At 36.1% G+C, this 19,869-nt stretch overlaps 1 protein-coding gene across 1 annotated transcript; it reads left to right on the forward strand.

Moving 5' to 3' along the window:
* Positions 1-931, forward strand: LOC127097065 (transcription factor ORG2). The gene is made up of 2 exons (XM_051035578.1): positions 1-329; positions 424-931. The coding sequence occupies exons 1-2, from the start codon at positions 36-38 to the stop codon at positions 835-837; spliced, it is 708 nt and encodes a 235-aa protein (XP_050891535.1). The 5' UTR covers positions 1-35; the 3' UTR covers positions 838-931.
* The last annotated feature ends 18,938 nt before the right edge of the window (positions 932-19,869 follow it).

A 19,869-nucleotide genomic window follows, 5' to 3' on the forward strand; every position in this document is an offset into this window, starting at 1 on the left:
TCAAGTGTTTCAATTTCAACTACTCCCTCAACAATATGTTAGCAATATCACCTCCTCCTTTGTTCTCATCAATTGGATGGCCCTTGGAAGAGTCCATAAGCCATAACCAGAATCAAAATCACTTCTTCAAAGACACTTCTGATCAATTATTTCACTTTCACCATCAACTTGACCCCGAAAATACTTCAACTGATCCATCACAGGCTACAAGTAACGACCTTAGCATGGTGAAGAAGCTTGTTCATAACGCCAGCGAACGCGATCGCCGCAAGAAGATCAATAATTTGTATTCTTCACTTCGTTCACTTCTTCCTTTGTCAGATCAAATGGTACGTACTAGTACTTCATTTCCTCTCTCTTTGGAAAATCTAGTTATTAAACTTCATTAATTATTATTAACAGTATTGATTTCCTATGCTGCAGAAGAAGTTGAGCATTCCATTAACAATTTCTAGAGTTTTGAAATACATACCGGAGTTACAGAAACATGTGGAAGGACTGATGAAGAGAAAGGAAGAGATCTTATTCAAACTTTCGCCGAAAGTTGATCATGATGTGAAGAATCATGGTTACAACTCAGGTTTTGTGGTTTCAAGTTGTAGACTCAATGATAGTGAAGTTAGTATTCAGATTTCATGTTACAGTACTGTCCACAATGTTCCACTATCTGAGATCTTGCTCTATTTAGAAAATGATGGGTTTCTGCTTCTAAATGTTTCTTCCTCTGAAACATTTGGAGGGAGAGTCTTCTATAATTTGCACTATCAGGTTGATAAAACAAAGAGATTAGAATCAGATATTCTAAATGAGAAGCTGTTATCAATAATGGAGAAGTAGTTGAAGTTTCATTGCCTTTCATTTTTTATTATCAAATGAACTCATATGTCCATTTTATATGATGTATGAAAAATTGTGTGTACAATTATTAGCTCACTTCTATTTAAGTCACAATTAATATATTAACTAGTATTCAGGTATTTCACTTTTTATATTTTTACTTTAATGTAGTTATTTTAATCTTTTATCTATTTACTAGTTTATTTGATTTTTCCTATTTTTGATTTGGTTTTAATTAAGCTAAGAGAGGTTATTAGAGGGTTGGTTGAAATCTTGAATCATCTGGAATCGGTTTGAGGTGAGAAAAGAGAATGGTATTGCTACCTCTTTTTTTTTTTAACTAGTGTATAATAATCCTCCATTCTCTTTATTTTGTTTTTAATGGCAAAATAAATATATAAATAATATAGAATTAAAAATCTATCAATAGTATAAAAAGTATAAAACTCAAAGAGTAAAAAGCAGAACAAAGAACAAAGGAAAACAATGAGACAATAAATCACAAACAATGAAACCAAAAATCCAGAAAAAATAACTTTTGAGGGAGGACCTATAATAGAGGAAAAATCACGCATCTGAACCTCACCCAATAAGAGACTCAGGCTAGATCTCAGGCCACCACGACCACCATCAACAAAATAAAGACCCCTAAAACGGAACCATAACCACAAAACAATTTTTGAACATGATGATTTGAATTCTTGATCTGTTATTGGTTAACACATATACTAGGATTATGAAGTCAGACAAAGAAAAAACATGAGTTCATACCTCATTTACCAAGAAATCAGTTCCATACCAACAAAAAAAAGTCCCGTTATCGAAGGTATACCACAATTGACAAAAGGACGAGTGACATATTTTATCAAGTCCCCACAAAAGATACGAGAGAAACCAATTGGGTCAACGATAATATTCTATTTAAAAAGATTCTCTCTAAAATGGAACCTATATTATAGGAGCTTCCAGAAAAAGACCACCACACTTGATGGAGCTCAACTATCCTAGATAAGAGGGAGAGTCAAATTCTCCACCATAGAAGAAGATGTAAAAGAATTACTAAGATCCAATTGGATTTGATAAGCAGAAGCAACAATGAATAAACTATCTCTAGCATGCTTCCAAATCCACCTATTGATTCTCTTAAAAAAATTAACATGAAGAAGTTACAGGAAGAAATCAGACACCATAGATTCTTTGTGGACAAAGAAAGACCCCCTCCATCTCAAATCGTAAGACATTCTCCCATACACCCAACAATCAAGTTCACGCGCACTCCCATCCTGGAATTGAGAGATTGTAAAAAGTGTATGAAAGATAATCTTTAGGGGGGACATTCCTTATCTTGGGATACCCCCAAAAGGAGGTTTGAAGCCCTGATCTTACTTCCTTATCGATCGCATCCTAAAACCAACTAGCGATGAGACATGACGAAACCATGAACACTAATAATTTCCAAAATTATTCATTTAACATAAGCACTTATTAATTTAAAACACAAGAAATCCCATGAAAACCCTCAATTTGTCATAAAAGTTAGATGAAACAGTTGTATGAACATTTTAACTATGATACTCATGAGTAAATGTGGAGTCATACAAAAAATCACAAAAGGATCAAGCTGAATAGAAAAGAACTCGTTGGGCGAGGCAGAGGTTTGCCTAGACAAAGACAGGGCCAAAATAGGGCAGAAACAAGGCACCCTTGCTGACACAATCTCGCTAGGAAAAGATATAAGCTCAATAGGTGAGCACATGTAGATAGAGATTGCTTCCATATCATGTAACTTCCTGCTAAAGCAAGACAATAGCAAGACAACTCGTTAGGCGAGGTGACAAGCTCGCCAAGCAAAAGAAGGCAATTCATAAGAATATGGGGTGTACATGGGTTGGGTAAACCCACCAAATTTGGTCAAACCAACCCAAACTAATTTTAAAAAAATGGGTTGATATGGGTTAATGAATCAACATGATTTTCAAAAACAAAAGACGTTCAAAATTATTAAGTTTCGGGTAAACCCGAACCTAAAACATAAAAATCAATCAACCCACATTAATTTTACCACTAACTACTAAATAATTTTATTTTTTAGGTCTCTTAATGAATTGATATATGAACTAATATTTATATTTTTATTATTGGAGTTTGGGTGTAGATATTAATGTTGAAGTCAAGACTTATTTTTGAATTGTGGAGGATGTTTGGACAATGTTCTTGTCTCTTTTTTGTAATTTTTATGAGCGATGAGTTTGATGTGTTTATAATTGGTTGCTTCAATTTTAGGTTCTTGAAATTTTTTGTTTAGGATGTTGAACTTTGATTATTTTGATGTTAATGTTAGTAAATTATGAGTATTTTATGTAATTCTAGGTATTACCGTAATACAACTTTGATTTTTGCAAATGTTTTTATTATAAATTTATAGTAAGTTTAACGGTGATTCATACTAAAATTTAAATAGTGGGATAGAGAAAAGTGAAGCACGATTTATATTGGTTCAGTACATTTGTCCACTCTAGAACCTAGTCTAGTCTCTAATGATAGATCTTCAAAATTTGTTAGTCTACCACTGTATGACAATTTTACAAATGTGTATTTCAATACAATCAGATAATCTCAGATAATACTAAAAATTTAAATCAACAGATAATTAGCTTAAGATTGAATCTTCTTCTTTTGGTAATTTGAGTACTAACCATACATCATGGCCTGTTCTTCTCATACTTTACAACCTATCTCCATGGATGTGCATGAAGCGCAAGTATATGATGCTATCGATGATGATTTCGGGTCCAAAACAACCAGGGAACGACATTGATGTTTATTTAAAGCCATTGATTTAAGATTTAAGACTTTTCTAGAAAGAAGGTGTTGATGTTGATGATGCGTAAACAAATGATAACTTTACGTTGCGTGCCATATTATTTTGCATAATCAATGACTTTCCTGCATACAGTAATTTTTCTGATACAACGTCAAGGGACATAAAGTGTGTCCTATATGTGAAGTTAATACATGTCACCACCAATTACAAAATGGAAAAAATGACAGTTTATCTTGGGCATCGAAAATTTCTAAGACCTAATCATCCATATCATAGATTGCAGAAGGCTTTTAATGGAGAGCAAGAGTTTGATATCGCTCCAAAGCCCTTAACTGGGAAGGAAGTTTATAGAAAATAACAACACATTAAGGTTGTCTTGGGAAAGAAACAAAAAAAGTCCATGGAGAAAACTATTTGGAAAAAGAGGTCATTATTCTTTGATCTTCCATACTGGTCTAGTCTTGATGTGATGCATTGTGAGAAAAATGTATGTGATAGTCTGATTGACACATTTCTCAATATTAAAGGCAAGAAAAAAGATACTAAGAAATCCTACAAAGATATGGTTATGATCTATGAGACATAACTTTGTTATGCATGCGTTTTTGAACTTTATATAAAATATCTACTGCCTCTAGTGTTAGGAAATAAAAAGTGTCAAACGAAAAAAGGGTATGAAAGCATGTTGATAGTCACAACATATTTTCTCATATTTGACCACTTTACTTAAAGCGACTTTAAAGGTTGTCTGTCCCACAGTAAAATATCCAATAGTCAATCGCATCAGTGGCCAAACAAGTCCACACATGCATGTTTTCCTCCTACCCAATCGCACAATAGAATATCTATTGGCCTAGTGTTGATCTCCTCTTCTGTGAATCAGTCAAAAATTCATAAATGTCTATTTCTTCACAGAATGCTAAAGGAGAAGAAGCTTCCTCACACCTTGTGGGAAGAAGTTGTTGTCACTGCAACATATGTGTTCAATAGGTGTTCAATGAAGAAGCTGAAGGAACGTGTTCCTTTTGAGAAGTGGACTAGTGATAAGCAAAATGTGAGTCGTTTCAAAGTATTTGGTTTTGTTTGTTACAAACATGTTCTAGGTGCTATTAGAAAGAAGTTGAATGATAAAAACAAAGTAATGTTAGTGATTGTGTACTACAGTACAGGTGCCTATAAGCTTTATTGTCTAGCCACTAACAAGGTAGAAGTCAGCTGAGAAATTCACATCCACATCCTTACATGATCATAGCTGAGTTTTCTACCAAAGTCAATATAGTTTTTCAAATTTTGGTTGTAATACCTAATTTTTTAAATTATGAAACTTTTTTTACATATTGTTTGTTCTTTACTATATAATGTATTTATTTTCTAAATTCCAAATGCATTAAGTTTTTTTTGATAAAAATATCCGTTTAATTTTCCATTAGAATACATTATTTATTTGCAATTTTATTACTATAACTAATTATTTTTTCTACCATAAACTTTGTTAGAGGTTCTTTTAATCAGGAGCATACTAAAAATAATTTAAAAGACTTTTTTTGCGCTTAATATATATATATATATATATATATATATATATATATATATATATATATATATATATATATATATATATATATATATATATTTATATATATATATATATATATATTATATATATATATATATATATATATATATTATATATATATATATTATATATATATATATATATAATTAATTATTTATATATAAAATTTTACATTGTCAATTAAGCAATTATTTTAAAATTGAATATGAATATTATCAATTTTTTAATTATTTAATATGTAGAAATTGATCGTGTATAATTATTAGAATATGTAAATATTTTTTATTTAATATATATTCATTTGTATTTTAACCATCAAGATTTTATTAAATTATAACAGTAATCTCATCTAAATTAGGAGATTTATTTGTTAAATAAATACAAATAAATATATATTAAATATAAAATATATTTTCTAAATAAAAAAATATTTATTCTAAAATGACATATCACATATGTAATATATATGATATTTTTTTATAAAAGAATCAGCTTTATATTTTAAAATATTTAATTACTTTAAAATTTATAAATAGATTTTATAAATAATTATTTCATTTAGATAAATTTGTATCCTCATCTTTTTTTAAATATTTCTCTCTTTTTTATTCGTCTTATCTCTTCATCAATCTTAAATCAATCATTTATATATCAAGAATCTTTATATGACATGTATTTTCATGCAAAGCTAATATTATCCATTCAAAATCTTTTTTTACAAACAATTGTCGCATGTGGTAGAAAGAATATGTAGCCACAAATTAAAGGAAAATATGTGGATAGAAAGAATAAAAATGGTAGTAACAAATATCTTAAGTGGTATAATATTTAATATTTATTCTACTAGAGCAATTGACTCATTATTAATATTATTAAAATGTCCCAGTTAATAAAAGGTCAATTCCAAATAATATTAATTAAGTCAATCTGAATTCACAATTCACTCTATTTATTCCAACTGATAACTTTTAGAACACATAGGAACTCAGTTGATCTCAACTAATATGAATTTGAGTATTTAAGGAAACACTGGGTATTATATCCTCCCCCTAAATAAAATTTATCCTCGAATTTAAATATTACCTGGAAGAGATGAGGGTAAACTCGCATTTCAGACTCCAGTTGCCAAGTAGCATCGCCCAGATGTGATTCATCCCACTTAACCTTAACAAGAGGAATCTCCTTATTTCTTAATACCTTAGTTTCCCGCCCTATAATATGACTTGGTTGAGGTTCAAAAGTTAGGTCTGCTTCTACTTCTACTGAATCTGAAAGAATAGGCTAAAGAGAATCTGGAATGAACTTTCGAAGTTGCGATACGTGAAAAATATCATGCATCTCTGATAAAGAGGGTGGTAAGGCTAATTTATAAGCTGCTTCACCAATCCTCTATATAATCTAGTATGGTCATACGTATTTCGGACTTAACTTCTGTGACTTAAACGGTCCTTTCAGTCTCATTCTCGGAGTCATCTTTATAAATACATGATCACCTTCCTTAAATTCTAATGGTCTTCTTTTGTTATCTGTGTAACTCTTTTGGCGATCTTGTGTTTTCTTTATCTTATCACGAACCATCCTTATCTTTTCCGTAGTCTCTTGAATAATCTCTGGTCCTAAAATTCTTTCTTCACCAACTTCCGTCCAACACAAAGGTGTTCTACATTTTCGTCCATACAAGGCTTCATAAGGAGCCATTCTGATACTTGCATGGTAACTATTGTTGTATGTGAATTCAATCAATGGTAAGAGCTCCTTCCAATTTCCTCCATTCTCAAGTAAACAAGCTCTTAACATATCCTCCAATGTATGTATCAGTCTCTCAGTCTGACCATCCGTCTGAGGATGATTAGACATACTCAAACACAACTTCGATCCCATAGCTTGTTAAAATGCTCTCCAAAATCTTGAAGTAAACTTTGGATCTCTATCAGACACAATACTAGTTGGGACACCATGTAGTCTTACAATTTCTGAAATGAACAACCGTGCAAGATGACTTGCCTTATAAGTAGTTTTCACGACCAAGAAGTGCGCAGACTTATTTAACTGATCCACAATCACCCATATTGAATCATAACCACCCTGGGTCTGAGGTAACCCTACTGTAAAATCCATTGAAATACTATCCAATTTCCATACTGGAATCTCTAAAGGTCGCAATAAACCACCCGACTTATGATGTTCAATCTTTACTTGCTGTCACACTATACATTTTGACACATATTATGCAATATCCTTTTTCATTCCAGGCCACCAGTAGTCCTTCTTTAAGTCTTGATACATCTTTGATGAACCTGGATGTATGGTAAATGCGCCCTTGTGAGCTTCTTCTAAAACTTTTCTTTTCAGTTCGGCATCATTCGGGACACAAATCATTTGATTAAAAATAACAACTTCATATGATGATCGAGTGAAACCTGGTTGAGTCAACATCTCTTGCAACTTCTCATCTATCACTTGTCCTTTATGGATTTCTTCCTTTAGGTTAGAAGTAACATTCAAATTTCCCATTATCACACCATTTTGCGTCTAATTAAACTGAAGGTTAAGATCTCAGAACTTTTCCAACAATGCATACTCTAACATCATCAACTCAACTTTATGTATCTCTTTCCAACTTAAGGCATCCACAACCTTATTCACTTTCCCTGGATGATACTTAAGCTCAAAATCAAAATCTTTCAAATACTATATCCATCTCCTTTGTCTCATGTTCAACTCCTTCTGGTCAAATAAGTATTTTAAACTCTTATGGTCACTAAACATCTCAAAATGTACTCCACACAAGTAATGTCGCCACACCTTCAATGCAAAAAAAAAACAGCGGCTAATTCAAGATCATGAGTTGGATAATTCTTTTCATGAGTCTTCAGCTGACGAGATGCATACGCTACAACTTGACCACCCTGCATTAACACTCCTTCCAATATTTTCTTAGAGGCATCACAAAATACTTTATAAGACTAACTAGGATTAGGGATGATTAAAACATGAGCAATTGTCAGTCTTTCTTTCAAACTCATGCAACTTTGTTCACACTTTGAATCCCAACTAAAATAAATTTCATTTCGGGTAAGTCTAGTCATTGGGAACGCTAACTGAGAAAATACTATAATAAATCTTCGATAGTAACCTGGAAAACCTAAGAAACTTATGACTTCTGAAGCATTCTTCGGTCTTTCCCAATTAATAACTGCTTCAACTTTAGATGGATCCACTGATACTCATCCTTGTGATATGACATGACCAAGAAACCTCACTTCGCTCATCCAAAATTCACACTTACTTAACTTGGCAAAAAGTTACTTCTCTTGCAGTACAAACAAAACAATCCTTAGATGTTCTTCGTGCTCTTGTGGAGTACGAGAAGAAATAAGAATGTCATCAATAAAGATCACCACAAACTGGTCCAAGTAAGGTTGAAATATCTGATTCATATAGTCTATGAAAACAACAGGGACATTCGTCACACCAAAACGCATTACAAGAAACTCATAATGGCCATATCGGGTTCTGAATGCGGTCTTTGGTACATCCAAATTCTTAACTCGAATTTGATGATAGCCCGATCGTAAATCAATCTTCGAGAACACGCAGGCTCCTTTCAATTGATCTAACAAATTGTTTATCCTTGGCAAGGGATACTTGTTCTTAATGATGACTTTATTCAACTGGCAATAATCAATACACAACTGCATACTACCATCCTTCTTCTTCACTAGTAACACTGGAGCTCCCCATGGTGAGACATTAGGTCGGATAAAATGCTTGGTTAACAACTCTTCCAATTGTTCCTTCAACTCTGTCAACTCGAGTGGTGCCATACGATATGGAGAAACGGAGATTGGATCCGTCCCAAGTATCATATCAATAGAGAATTCCACTTCCCTTTCAGGAGAAAGAGAAGTGACATCCTTAGGGAAACCTTCTGGAAATTCACAAACGATGAGAATTTGTGTAACTTTCAGATTGTCGCAGGTTCCTTGGTGAGAACCAAGAAAACTGACTTTTCCTTCTCAAATGAGAAATTAACCATGCCAACCATACCTTCCAAGATAGTAGTTAATACATCCTTTGGAGTAGTTTCACTAGATGGAATGATTATTAACTTTTCTTCGCATCCAATGAACACCGAATTGGAAGAAATCCAATCCATCCCCAAGACTACATCAACCTTCTTAAATGGTAAACAAATAAGATCAATCTGGAAAATCCTACCATTCACCGAAAGAGAACAATTTCCACAAATCAACGATGTCTCAACCACATCATCCATGGCGGTAGTAACCACCATATGAGGAGACAAAGGAATTGCTTGCAAGCCAATACGCTTCATACACTGAATTGATATAAAAGAGTGTGTTGCCCCACAATCAAACAATACAAAACAGGGATGATCATTTATGAGACACGTACCAACAATCAAAGCATTTTCACTTTTAGTCTTTCTTGCATCCAAAGTATAAACTCGACAGGTGTTCCGTCCTTGCATCTGATTCTTATTCTAAGGACAATCCTTAGCCATATGTCCCTCCCTCTGACAAGTAAAACACCTAATTACACTTCCAGCATATCTTCCAAAATGAGACTTCTTACATACTTGACATTGCAGAGGATGGTTAGGTTTTTCATGTTTCACTTATTTTCCTTTGAAAGATTGAGGTCTAGGCCTAAATTGGTTACCTGGCCATCCCTGGTCCTTCTATCCAATCCTATACTGATCTCTTTCTTCCTATACTTTCTTCATACTGTTCTCAGCCACATAACATTGCCTTAGCAATTAAGCATAAGTAGTGAATTCTCTCTGAGAAACACTATGAGAAATTTCACCTCTTAAACCAAAAAGGAACTGGTCGATTTTCCACTTCTCATCTGGTGCATACACGGCCTGTCTAGAATAAGCAGCCATATCTTCAAACTTTCCAGCATACATAGCTACTGACATAGTACCTTGTATAAGCTACTGAAACTCAAACTCTTTCTAAGTCCTCAAAGAGCTAGGAAAATACTTATCTAGAAAATTAGTCTTAAAATGCTCCCAATCCCTAGGTACTCCTTGATTGGTCATAAGAGTCGAAGCACTTTCCCACCACCTCACAGAAGGACCCCTCATCATGTGAGAAGCAAACACAATTTTATTCTCTTCACTACAATGCACTATCTGAAAAATCCTCTCCATGTTGGTTACCCATTCATGAGCCTTCACAGGATTTAATCCACCATGGAACTCAGGAGGATTCATACGAAAGAAATCTCGAAAACTACCACATGCAACTTCTTGTGGAACCCCATGATGATGAAGACCACCATTCAACTGTTGCATCATCTGATGCATAAATTGGTTCTGCTGTTGCGGCATCTGTTGCACAAACTGAGGCCATTGAAAACCTTCACTACCACTTGGTGGTTCTCAATCTGAATTCTGAGTTCTGGGTCTACCACGACCTCTGCGTTTGTCAGCCATGATCCTAAATTTCATACAAATAGAATTAAGTTGATCAAGCTCAATACTATGAATATAACATCAAGGACAATGATGACAATCCACATATGAGGCTGAAAGAAATACTTATGATATCCCATGGCTAGGTCGAGGATACGACCTGCTCTGATACCAATTGTAACACCCATATATAATATATGTCTAGAATACATATTATACATAGTGTAATACTGGTACTGAAATGCATAAGCGCCTAGTGGAAGCAGTGTACATATTATATGCCTAAAAGAAAACACTACATGACACTAAATATACACAAAGGTGCCCAAAATAAAACTAGGAACTAGATCATTGAAGAATGATCTCAAAAATACCTATACGGCGGAAAAGCCATCCAAAACATCAGATAAGCAAGGTCATCACGATATCTTGTCCTTACCATTCGCCTGATCAGAACTACCTGAAAAATAATCAACAACATGGGGTGAGATAATAATCCTAGTGGATTCCCTATCTTATGGGTCCACTCGACTCTACAGGTTTTCTAATCAATATCCAACTTAAGTCAACAAGGGAAAGAAGACTTAAGTGATGGGGAAAAATATCGCAATGTATGGCAACATGCTCCTGAGTTCTCACAACTAAAGTAAATCACTATTCAGATTCACTAAACAGCAATCCCTGGGTGGACCTATGTCTAGGAAAAGCTCAGTTCATGCATGCTCATATGATTCTACTTTCGCGGTGGATATCGGGTCCTCTATGAGTCTCAAACTCAACCCAAGTGACTGTCACCTGTATGGGCCTCTAACCCACTTAGGGTATCTTTCACCGTATGGGCCTCTAACCTACTTTGGTGTCCACCTATCCCCCATGTCTGCCATGGTTGAGGCTAAAACCCAATTGAGGCACGAATTATTGGAGTCACATCCCAGCCTACTCATCTAAGAATATCAAATAGGGATGTACCCCATTAAGGGTAAAACACTTTGAATACATGATTAATTCCTCAAAGCATAATTAGATTCATGTATCGCTAGGTGACTTCCTTGACCGATACCATACAATAATAATGCATGTTCCATACAAAGCGTCTCACTCTCAACTATAGCAACCATCTGTTCACAACCCTCACATAGGTATCGTACGGATGAATTTCTTTTTCTAATGTTATCTAAGTTATATGTATAGCTTATAACCTAAAATAGATCACTAGGTTAACTCACTTGATTCAATAAGAAATTATCACATTTATTATTGATTCAATGCATAAAAGTTGTAACAAGTGATCTTAGTTGATAAAATGCATATAGAAACATCAAAAATACGACATGAGGAAAAAAGCATGAGCCAATCGATTGGTTAGAGAGGCCCAATTGATTGGTTAGAGAGGCCCAATCGATTGGTCTATCTCACAGTTCTATTTTTCAAAGAATGTAAAGGATCAATTGATTGACGGCTGAACAAAATTCCAATTTTCAAAGTCAATGAGCTCATGCAGTCGATTGGGGTTCAATGTCAATCGATTAGTTCCTGAAAATTTTCACTTTCTTCAAACGTGGGAAGACAACACAATCGATTGTCACTGTAACACCCCGATAAAATATGATAATTATTTAATTTAAGTTTAATAGTATATTATGATGATAATATGAATGAGAGGGTATTATTTTTCAAAATAAAAGATAAACCATTCATATATATTATTATTAGTATATTTATTAATTTAATTAAATAATTGGAATATTATTGGATTATTATTATTGGAATAATAAAGTTGGAATTGGAACGATTTTTGGAATCAGTAAAGAGTCCCATTTAGTAAAAAGGTTTTTACACGTGAAAACAGAGAAGCGACTAAAAAGTGGAAAAGGGCAAAAAGGAAGAGCAAGAGAAAAAGGGTTGAAGAAGGGAAAAGCTTGAAGTTAAAGGATTTGCCGGATTAACTCAGGTAAGGGGGGAAATCCTTATTATTATGGGTTAGTATGATTGGGTCAATGGGTAGGAACATGTTTTAGGTTGAAATCCTTAATTGGCTTGAATTGGAATTATTAGGTTTTGATAAATACCCTTGAATTGTGATGAATAAATTACGTTAAAACTGTGATGAATCTATATTTGGATGAGTCGTAATTTTCTGGACGTTTAGCTTTTTACAAAATCGAAATCGGAGGTCCGGAAGTCCTCCAACGGCGAAAAATGCGGGTAATTCTGCATTCTGTTCGTTGTTAGCGCAGGAACAGCTTTCTGTCTTGCGTTAACCGGTTAACCCAGGGCGTTAACCGGTTAACACTGTTATGATAATTAAAAAAATTAATTTCTGTCTTGCGTTAACAGGTTAACCCAGGGCGTTAACCGGTTAACACTGTTGAAATACTGTTAGAATTGCATTCTGTCTTGCGTTAACAGGTTAACCCAGGGCGTTAACCGGTTAACACTGTTGAAATACTGTAAAATTTGTATTCTGTCTTGCGTTAACAAGTTAATCAATTGCGTTAACAGGTTAACACTGTTTGAAAAGTGAAAAATTGATATTTAAATATTGTGTACGTTTTGGAATGGAATTATGTGTACATATTGTATGGGCTTGGCTAGGAAATATGCCATACGCATATGGGCATGAGGCATACGTGTATGGGCAGAAGTTTGATTTTCTGAGCTGTTGTTGTGCAGTTTTGGTCGTTTCAGCTGAGTGATGTAATTTAGCTGATGTATGATATAGTAGGGATCATTTCCCGTTGTTTTGAGCAGTATAGGTATTAGTAGAGTATGCTAATACTGTGATTTATTATTTGGCATGACATGATATGATTCTGTGATAAATATGCTGATGATGTATGATGGTATGCATAATGCTGTGAATATATCTATTATGTATGCAATTGTGGATGGACTGTTTATGGCTTAGAGTGTGAGCATATGTCCATTGTGGATTGTTGTTGATGTTTGCATGCTAGGTGATTTAGCGTGCATAGCATAGCCTTTATGGTGGTAGCTAATTCCCATGGTGAGGAATTAGTGAGGGAGTCACTAGGTCTCAAATGAGTGGGACTAGTGAGCTTGGTAGCCGTATCTGGGTTTGATCGGTGAGGTTGAACTATGTGTTCACGAATAGTCGGTACCGCATGCATGGAGTCTCATTTCATAATGTATGTATGGCGTATAATATGAATGGATGTATTCCAATATTATACGTGTGTTTTGTGTTTGTGTTGAGTATGATTATGAGTTGATGTTGCCGTTGCTGAATGTGTGATATGATTAGGGTGATGAATGTGTTAATTTACTTAGCATTACATGATATTTTATAATGCTTATTATATCGATTGAGGAACTCACCCTTACAACTATGTTTCAGGTAACGAGCAGTGATTGAGTAGAAGCTAGTGCTTGGAGTCTAGTGTAGTTCCTTAGTGGGTCATGCTCTGGTATATGTAACATCGGGACGGGATGTTTTACTTTGTTTTCATTTTTGGTTGTTGAACAATTTTACATGAAATGTGTTACATGGTTTGCATGTTGTTAGATTTCTATCCGCTGCGAATTGTGCAATGTTTTATTTTGATTAATAAATGAGCATGACAAGTTATTTTGGTGAATGGTGTGAAGTGTCAAGTGTGACACCCTGAAATTGCATATCTACTCTGATTCATATTTTGTTATTTTAATTAATTATTGGGGTATTTTAGAAGGGTGTTACATTAGTGGTATCAGAGCATAGTCGGTCGAGTCGAGTCGTAATTATTCTGTTTCCCTGTATGTGATAGGTGTTGTGTAACCCTATCAGTACTTATTGTTTTAGCTTGTTGGGTTTTCAGAATAGAGATGGCTGGAAGAGGTAGAGACGATGCTGCGATTGCTGAGGCTCTGGGTATGCTAGCTGGAGTACTTGGAGGGAATCCGAATGTTGTGGGATTGGGAGCTGCTCGTCAACTGAGTGAGTTCCAGAAGAACAATCCTCCAATGTTCAAGGGAGCATACGATCCAGATGGTGCTCAGAAGTGGTTGAAGGAGATCGAGAGGATCTTCCGAGTGACTGAGTGTGTCGATAACCAGAAGGTCAGGTTCGGTACGCATATGCTGTCAGAGGAAGCAGATGATTGGTGGGTTGCTGCCCGCACTGAGTTGGAAGCTGCTGGGAATGCTGAGATCACTTGGGCGGTGTTCAGAGAGAGATTCCTGAGGAAGTACTTTCCAGAGGATGTCAGAGGAAAGAAAGAGATAGAGTTCTTAGAATTGAAGCAGGGCAACCGGTCTGTTACTGAGTATGCTGCTAAGTTCACAGAGCTGTCGAAGTATTACACTACCTATGATGAGGCTACTGGGGAATTTTCAAAATGTGTGAAGTTTGAGAACGGGTTACGTCCCGAGATCAAGCAGGCTATTGGGTATCAGCGGATTAGAGTGTTTTCTGACTTGGTTGACTGTTGCAGGATTTTTGAACAGGATACCAAGGCCAGAGCGGAGAGCTATCAGCAGAGGGTTGATAGGAAAGGCAAGAATCAGAATGATCGTGGGAAGCCGTATGCAGCTGGCAAAGGTTTCCAGAGACAGAGTGGGATGAAGAGACCTAGTGGGGGAGACTCCAGTGCCCCTGCTAAGTGTTACAGATGTGGTCAGGCTGGACATCGTATCCATGAGTGTACCAGTACTGAGAAGAAGTGTTTCAAGTGTGGCAAAGGTGGTCACTTGGCTGCAGAGTGCCGGTTGAAGACTATGACTTGTTTCAACTGTGGAGAGGTGGGTCATATCAGTCCACAGTGTCCTAAGCCGAAGAAAGAGAACCAGTCGGGAGGCAAGGTCTTTGCCTTATCGGGTTCTGAGACTTCTGCAGATGATCGTTTGATCCGAGGTACGTGTTATATTAATGGCTTTCCTCTTGTAGCTATTATTGACACAGGTGCGACTCATTCCTTTATATCTTTGGATTGTGCTGTGAAACTTAAATTAGAGATATCTGAGATGCATGGGAGTATGGTGATTGATACTCCTGCGAAGGGTTCAGTGACTACTACTTCAGTTTGTTTAAATTGCCCTTTGAGTATTTTTGGTAGAGACTTTGGGATGGACCTCGTGTGTCTTCCACTAGTGCAGATTGATGTTATCCTGGGTATGAACTGGTTGGTGTTTAACCGAGTTTATATCAACTGTTTTGATAAGACTGTGATCTTTCCTGAGATTGAGGAAGGAAAGAGTTTGTTTCTATCAGCAAGGCAGGTGAATGAGGCAGTAGCAGATGGGGCAGAGTTGTTTATGCTGTTAGCGACTTTGGAGGCTAAAGATAAACTGGTGATTTACGATCTAGCCGTGGTGTGTGATTTTCCTGATGTGTTTCCTGAAGAAGTGAATGAATTACCGCCAGAGCGTGAAGTTGAGTTCTCGATTGATTTGGTACCTGGTACTAGGCCGATATCGATGGCTCCGTACCGTATGTCTGCTGTTGAGTTAACTGAATTGAAGAGTCAGCTGGAAGATCTGTTGGATAAGAAATTTATTCGTCCGAGTGTGTCACCGTGGGGCGCACCAGTGTTATTGGTTAAGAAGAAAGAAGGTACTATGAGGTTGTGTGTGGACTACAGGCAACTGAATAAAGTGACGATCAAGAATCGGTATCCTTTGCCGAGGATTGATGATTTGATGGATCAGTTGGTTGGTGCGAGTGTGTTCAGCAAAATAGATTTGAGATCGGGGTATCATCAGATACGTGTGAAAACTGAGGATATTCAGAAGACTGCTTTCAGAACAAGGTATGGACATTATGAGTATTTTGTAATGCCTTTTGGTGTGACTAATGCGCCTGGGGTATTTATGGAGTATATGAATAGGATTTTCCATCCGTACCTAGACAAGTTTGTTGTGGTGTTTATTGACGATATTTTGGTGTATTCGAAATCTGAAGAAGAGCATGTTGAACATTTGAGAGTGGTTTTAGGAGTTCTACGAGAAAAGAAGTTATTTGCTAAACTGTCCAAGTGTGAATTTTGGTTAGAAGAGGTTAGTTTTCTTGGTTATGTGGTTTCAAGAGGTGGTGTTGCTGTTGATCCTTCTAAGATAGAAGCGGTATCTAAGTGGGAAGCTCCGAAGTCAGTTTCTGAGATAAGGAGTTTTCTTGGACTTGCAGGTTATTATAGGAAATTCATTGAGGGATTTTCTAAGTTGGCGTTACCGTTGACGATGTTGACTAGAAAGAGGCAAGCGTTTGTTTGGGACTCAAAATGTGAAGAAGGTTTCCAAGAGTTAAAGAGAAGGTTAACTACTGCTCCTATTCTGATATTACCAAGTCTGTCGGAACCATTTGAGGTTTACTGTGATGCTTCATTGTTGGGTTTGGGTGGTGTTTTGATGCAGAATAAGCAGGTTGTAGGTTATGCTTCGAGACAACTGAAGGTTCATGAGAGGAACTATCCGACACACGATTTAGAGTTGGCAGCTGTGGTATTTGTTCTGAAGTTATGGAGGCATTACTTGTACGGGTCAAGATTTGAGTTTTTCAGTGACCATAAAAGTTTAAAGTATTTGTTTGATCAGAAAGAGCTGAATATGAGACAGAGGAGATGGTTAGAGTTTCTGAAGGATTATGACTTTGGTTTGAATTACCATCCGGGTAAAGCAAACGTAGTGGCTGATGCATTGAGTCGGAAATCATTGCATATGTCTATGTTAATGGTTAAGGAATTGGATTTAATTGAGCAGTTTAGAGACTTGAGTTTGGTGTGTGAGAGTACTCACAATAGTGTTAAATTGGGAATGTTGAAGTTAACGAGTGGTATTCTGGATGAGATTAGAGAGGGTCAGAAATCCGATGTGCTTTTGGTTGATAAGTTGACTCTAGTGAATCAAGGTCAAGGTGGTGAATTCAGAGTTGATGAGAATGGTGTTTTGAAATTTGGTAATCGGGTGTGTATTCCGGATGTTACCGAACTTAAGAAGAGTATTCTTGAGGAAGGACATCGTAGTGGCCTGAGTATTCATCCTGGGGCTACGAAGATGTATCATGATTTGAAAAAGTTATTTTGGTGGCCGGGAATGAAAAGAGAAATTGCGAGTTTTGTTTATTCTTGTTTGACTTGTCAGAAGTCAAAGATTGAGCATCAGAAGTCGTCTGGGCTAATGCAACCGTTGGCTATTCCAGAGTGGAAGTGGGATAGTATCAGTATGGATTTTGTTTCTGGTTTACCGAGGACAATTAAGAATTTTGAAGCTATTTGGGTGATTGTTGACAGATTGACAAAATCGGCTCATTTCATTCCGATCAGAATGGATTATCCGTTAGAGAGATTAGCTGAGTTGTATATTGAGAAAATTGTAAGTTTGCATGGTATTCCGTCGAGTATTGTTTCGGACAGAGATCCTAGATTTACATCGAAGTTCTGGGAAGGTTTGCAGAGGGCTTTGGGAACTAAGCTGAGATTGAGTTCTGCATATCATCCGCAGACTGATGGTCAGACTGAGAGGACGATTCAGTCACTGGAGGATCTTTTGAGGGCTTGTGTTTTGGAAAAGGGAGGTGCTTGGGATTGTTATTTACCTTTGATTGAGTTTACCAACAACAATAGTTTTCATTCGAGCATTGGTATGGCACCGTTTGAAGCTTTGTATGGTAGGAGATGTCGGACACCTTTATGTTGGTATGAGTCCGGTGAGAGTGTTGTGGTTGGACCGGAGATTGTTCAACAAACTACGGAAAAGATTAAGATGATTCAGGAGAAGATGAGGATTGCTCAGAGTCGTCAGAAGAGTTATCACGACAAGAGGAGGAAGTCACTTGAGTTTCAAGAGGGAGATCATGTGTTTCTTCGTGTTACTTCGATAACTGGGGTTGGTCGAGCTTTGAAGTCGAAGAAGTTGACACCTCGATTTATTGGTCCTTATCAGATTTTGGAGAGGATAGGGGAGGTAGCCTATCGTATCGCTTTACCGCCGTCACTTGCGAATTTGCATGAGGTTTTTCATGTGTCTCAGTTGAGGAGGTACATTCCTGATCCGTCGCATGTGGTCCAAGTAGATGATGTACAGGTGAGAGATAACCTGACTGTTGAAACATCACCTATGAGGATCGAGGATCGAGAGTTGAAGCAGTTGCGGGGTAAAGAGATTGCTTTGGTAAAGGTAGCTTGGGGAGGACCAGCAGGTGGCAATGTGACTTGGGAACTTGAGAGTCAGATGAAGGAGTCTTATCCAGAGTTATTCGCTTGAGGTATGTTTTCGAGGACGAAAACTCTTTTAGTGGGGGAGAGTTGTAACACCCCGATAAAATATGATAATTATTTAATTTAAGTTTAATAGTATATTATGATGATAATATGAATGAGAGGGTATTATTTTTCAAAATAAAAGATAAACCATTCATATATATTATTATTAGTATATTTATTAATTTAATTAAATAATTGGAATATTATTGGATTATTATTATTGGAATAATAAAGTTGGAATTGGAACGATTTTTGGAATCAGTAAAGAGTCCCATTTAGTAAAAAGGTTTTTACACGTGAAAACAGAGAAGCGACTAAAAAGTGGAAAAAGGGCAAAAAGGAAGAGCAAGAGAAAAAGGGTTGAAGAAGGGAAAAGCTTGAAGTTAAAGGATTTGTCGGATTAACTCAGGTAAGGGGGGAAATCCTTATTATTATGGGTTAGTATGATTGGGTCAATGGATAGGAACATGTTTTAGGTTGAAATCCTTAATTGGCTTGAATTGGAATTATTAGGTTTTGATAAATACCCTTGAATTGTGATGAATAAATTACGTTAAAACTGTGAATGAATCTATATTTGGATGAGTCGTAATTTTCTGGACGTGTAGCTTTTTACGGAATCGAAATCGGAGGTCCGGAAGTCCTCCAACGGCGAAAAATGCGGGTAATTCTGCATTCTGTTCGTTGTTAGCGCAGGAACAGCTTTCTGTCTTGCGTTAACCGGTTAACCCAGGGCGTTAACCGGTTAACACTGTTATGATAATTAAAAAAATTAATTTATGTCTTGCGTTAACAGGTTAACCCAGGGCGTTAACCGGTTAACACTGTTGAAATACTGTTAGAATTGCATTCTGTCTTGCGTTAACAGGTTAACCCAGGGCGTTAACCGGTTAACACTGTTGAAATACTGTAAAATTTGTATTCTGTCTTGCGTTAACAGGTTAACCAATTGCGTTAACAGGTTAACACTGTTTGAAAAGTGAAAAATTGA

Source organism: Lathyrus oleraceus, chromosome 6 (genome assembly GCF_024323335.1).
Source record: "Lathyrus oleraceus cultivar Zhongwan6 chromosome 6, CAAS_Psat_ZW6_1.0, whole genome shotgun sequence".
Lineage (NCBI taxonomy): Eukaryota > Viridiplantae > Streptophyta > Magnoliopsida > Fabales > Fabaceae > Lathyrus > Lathyrus oleraceus.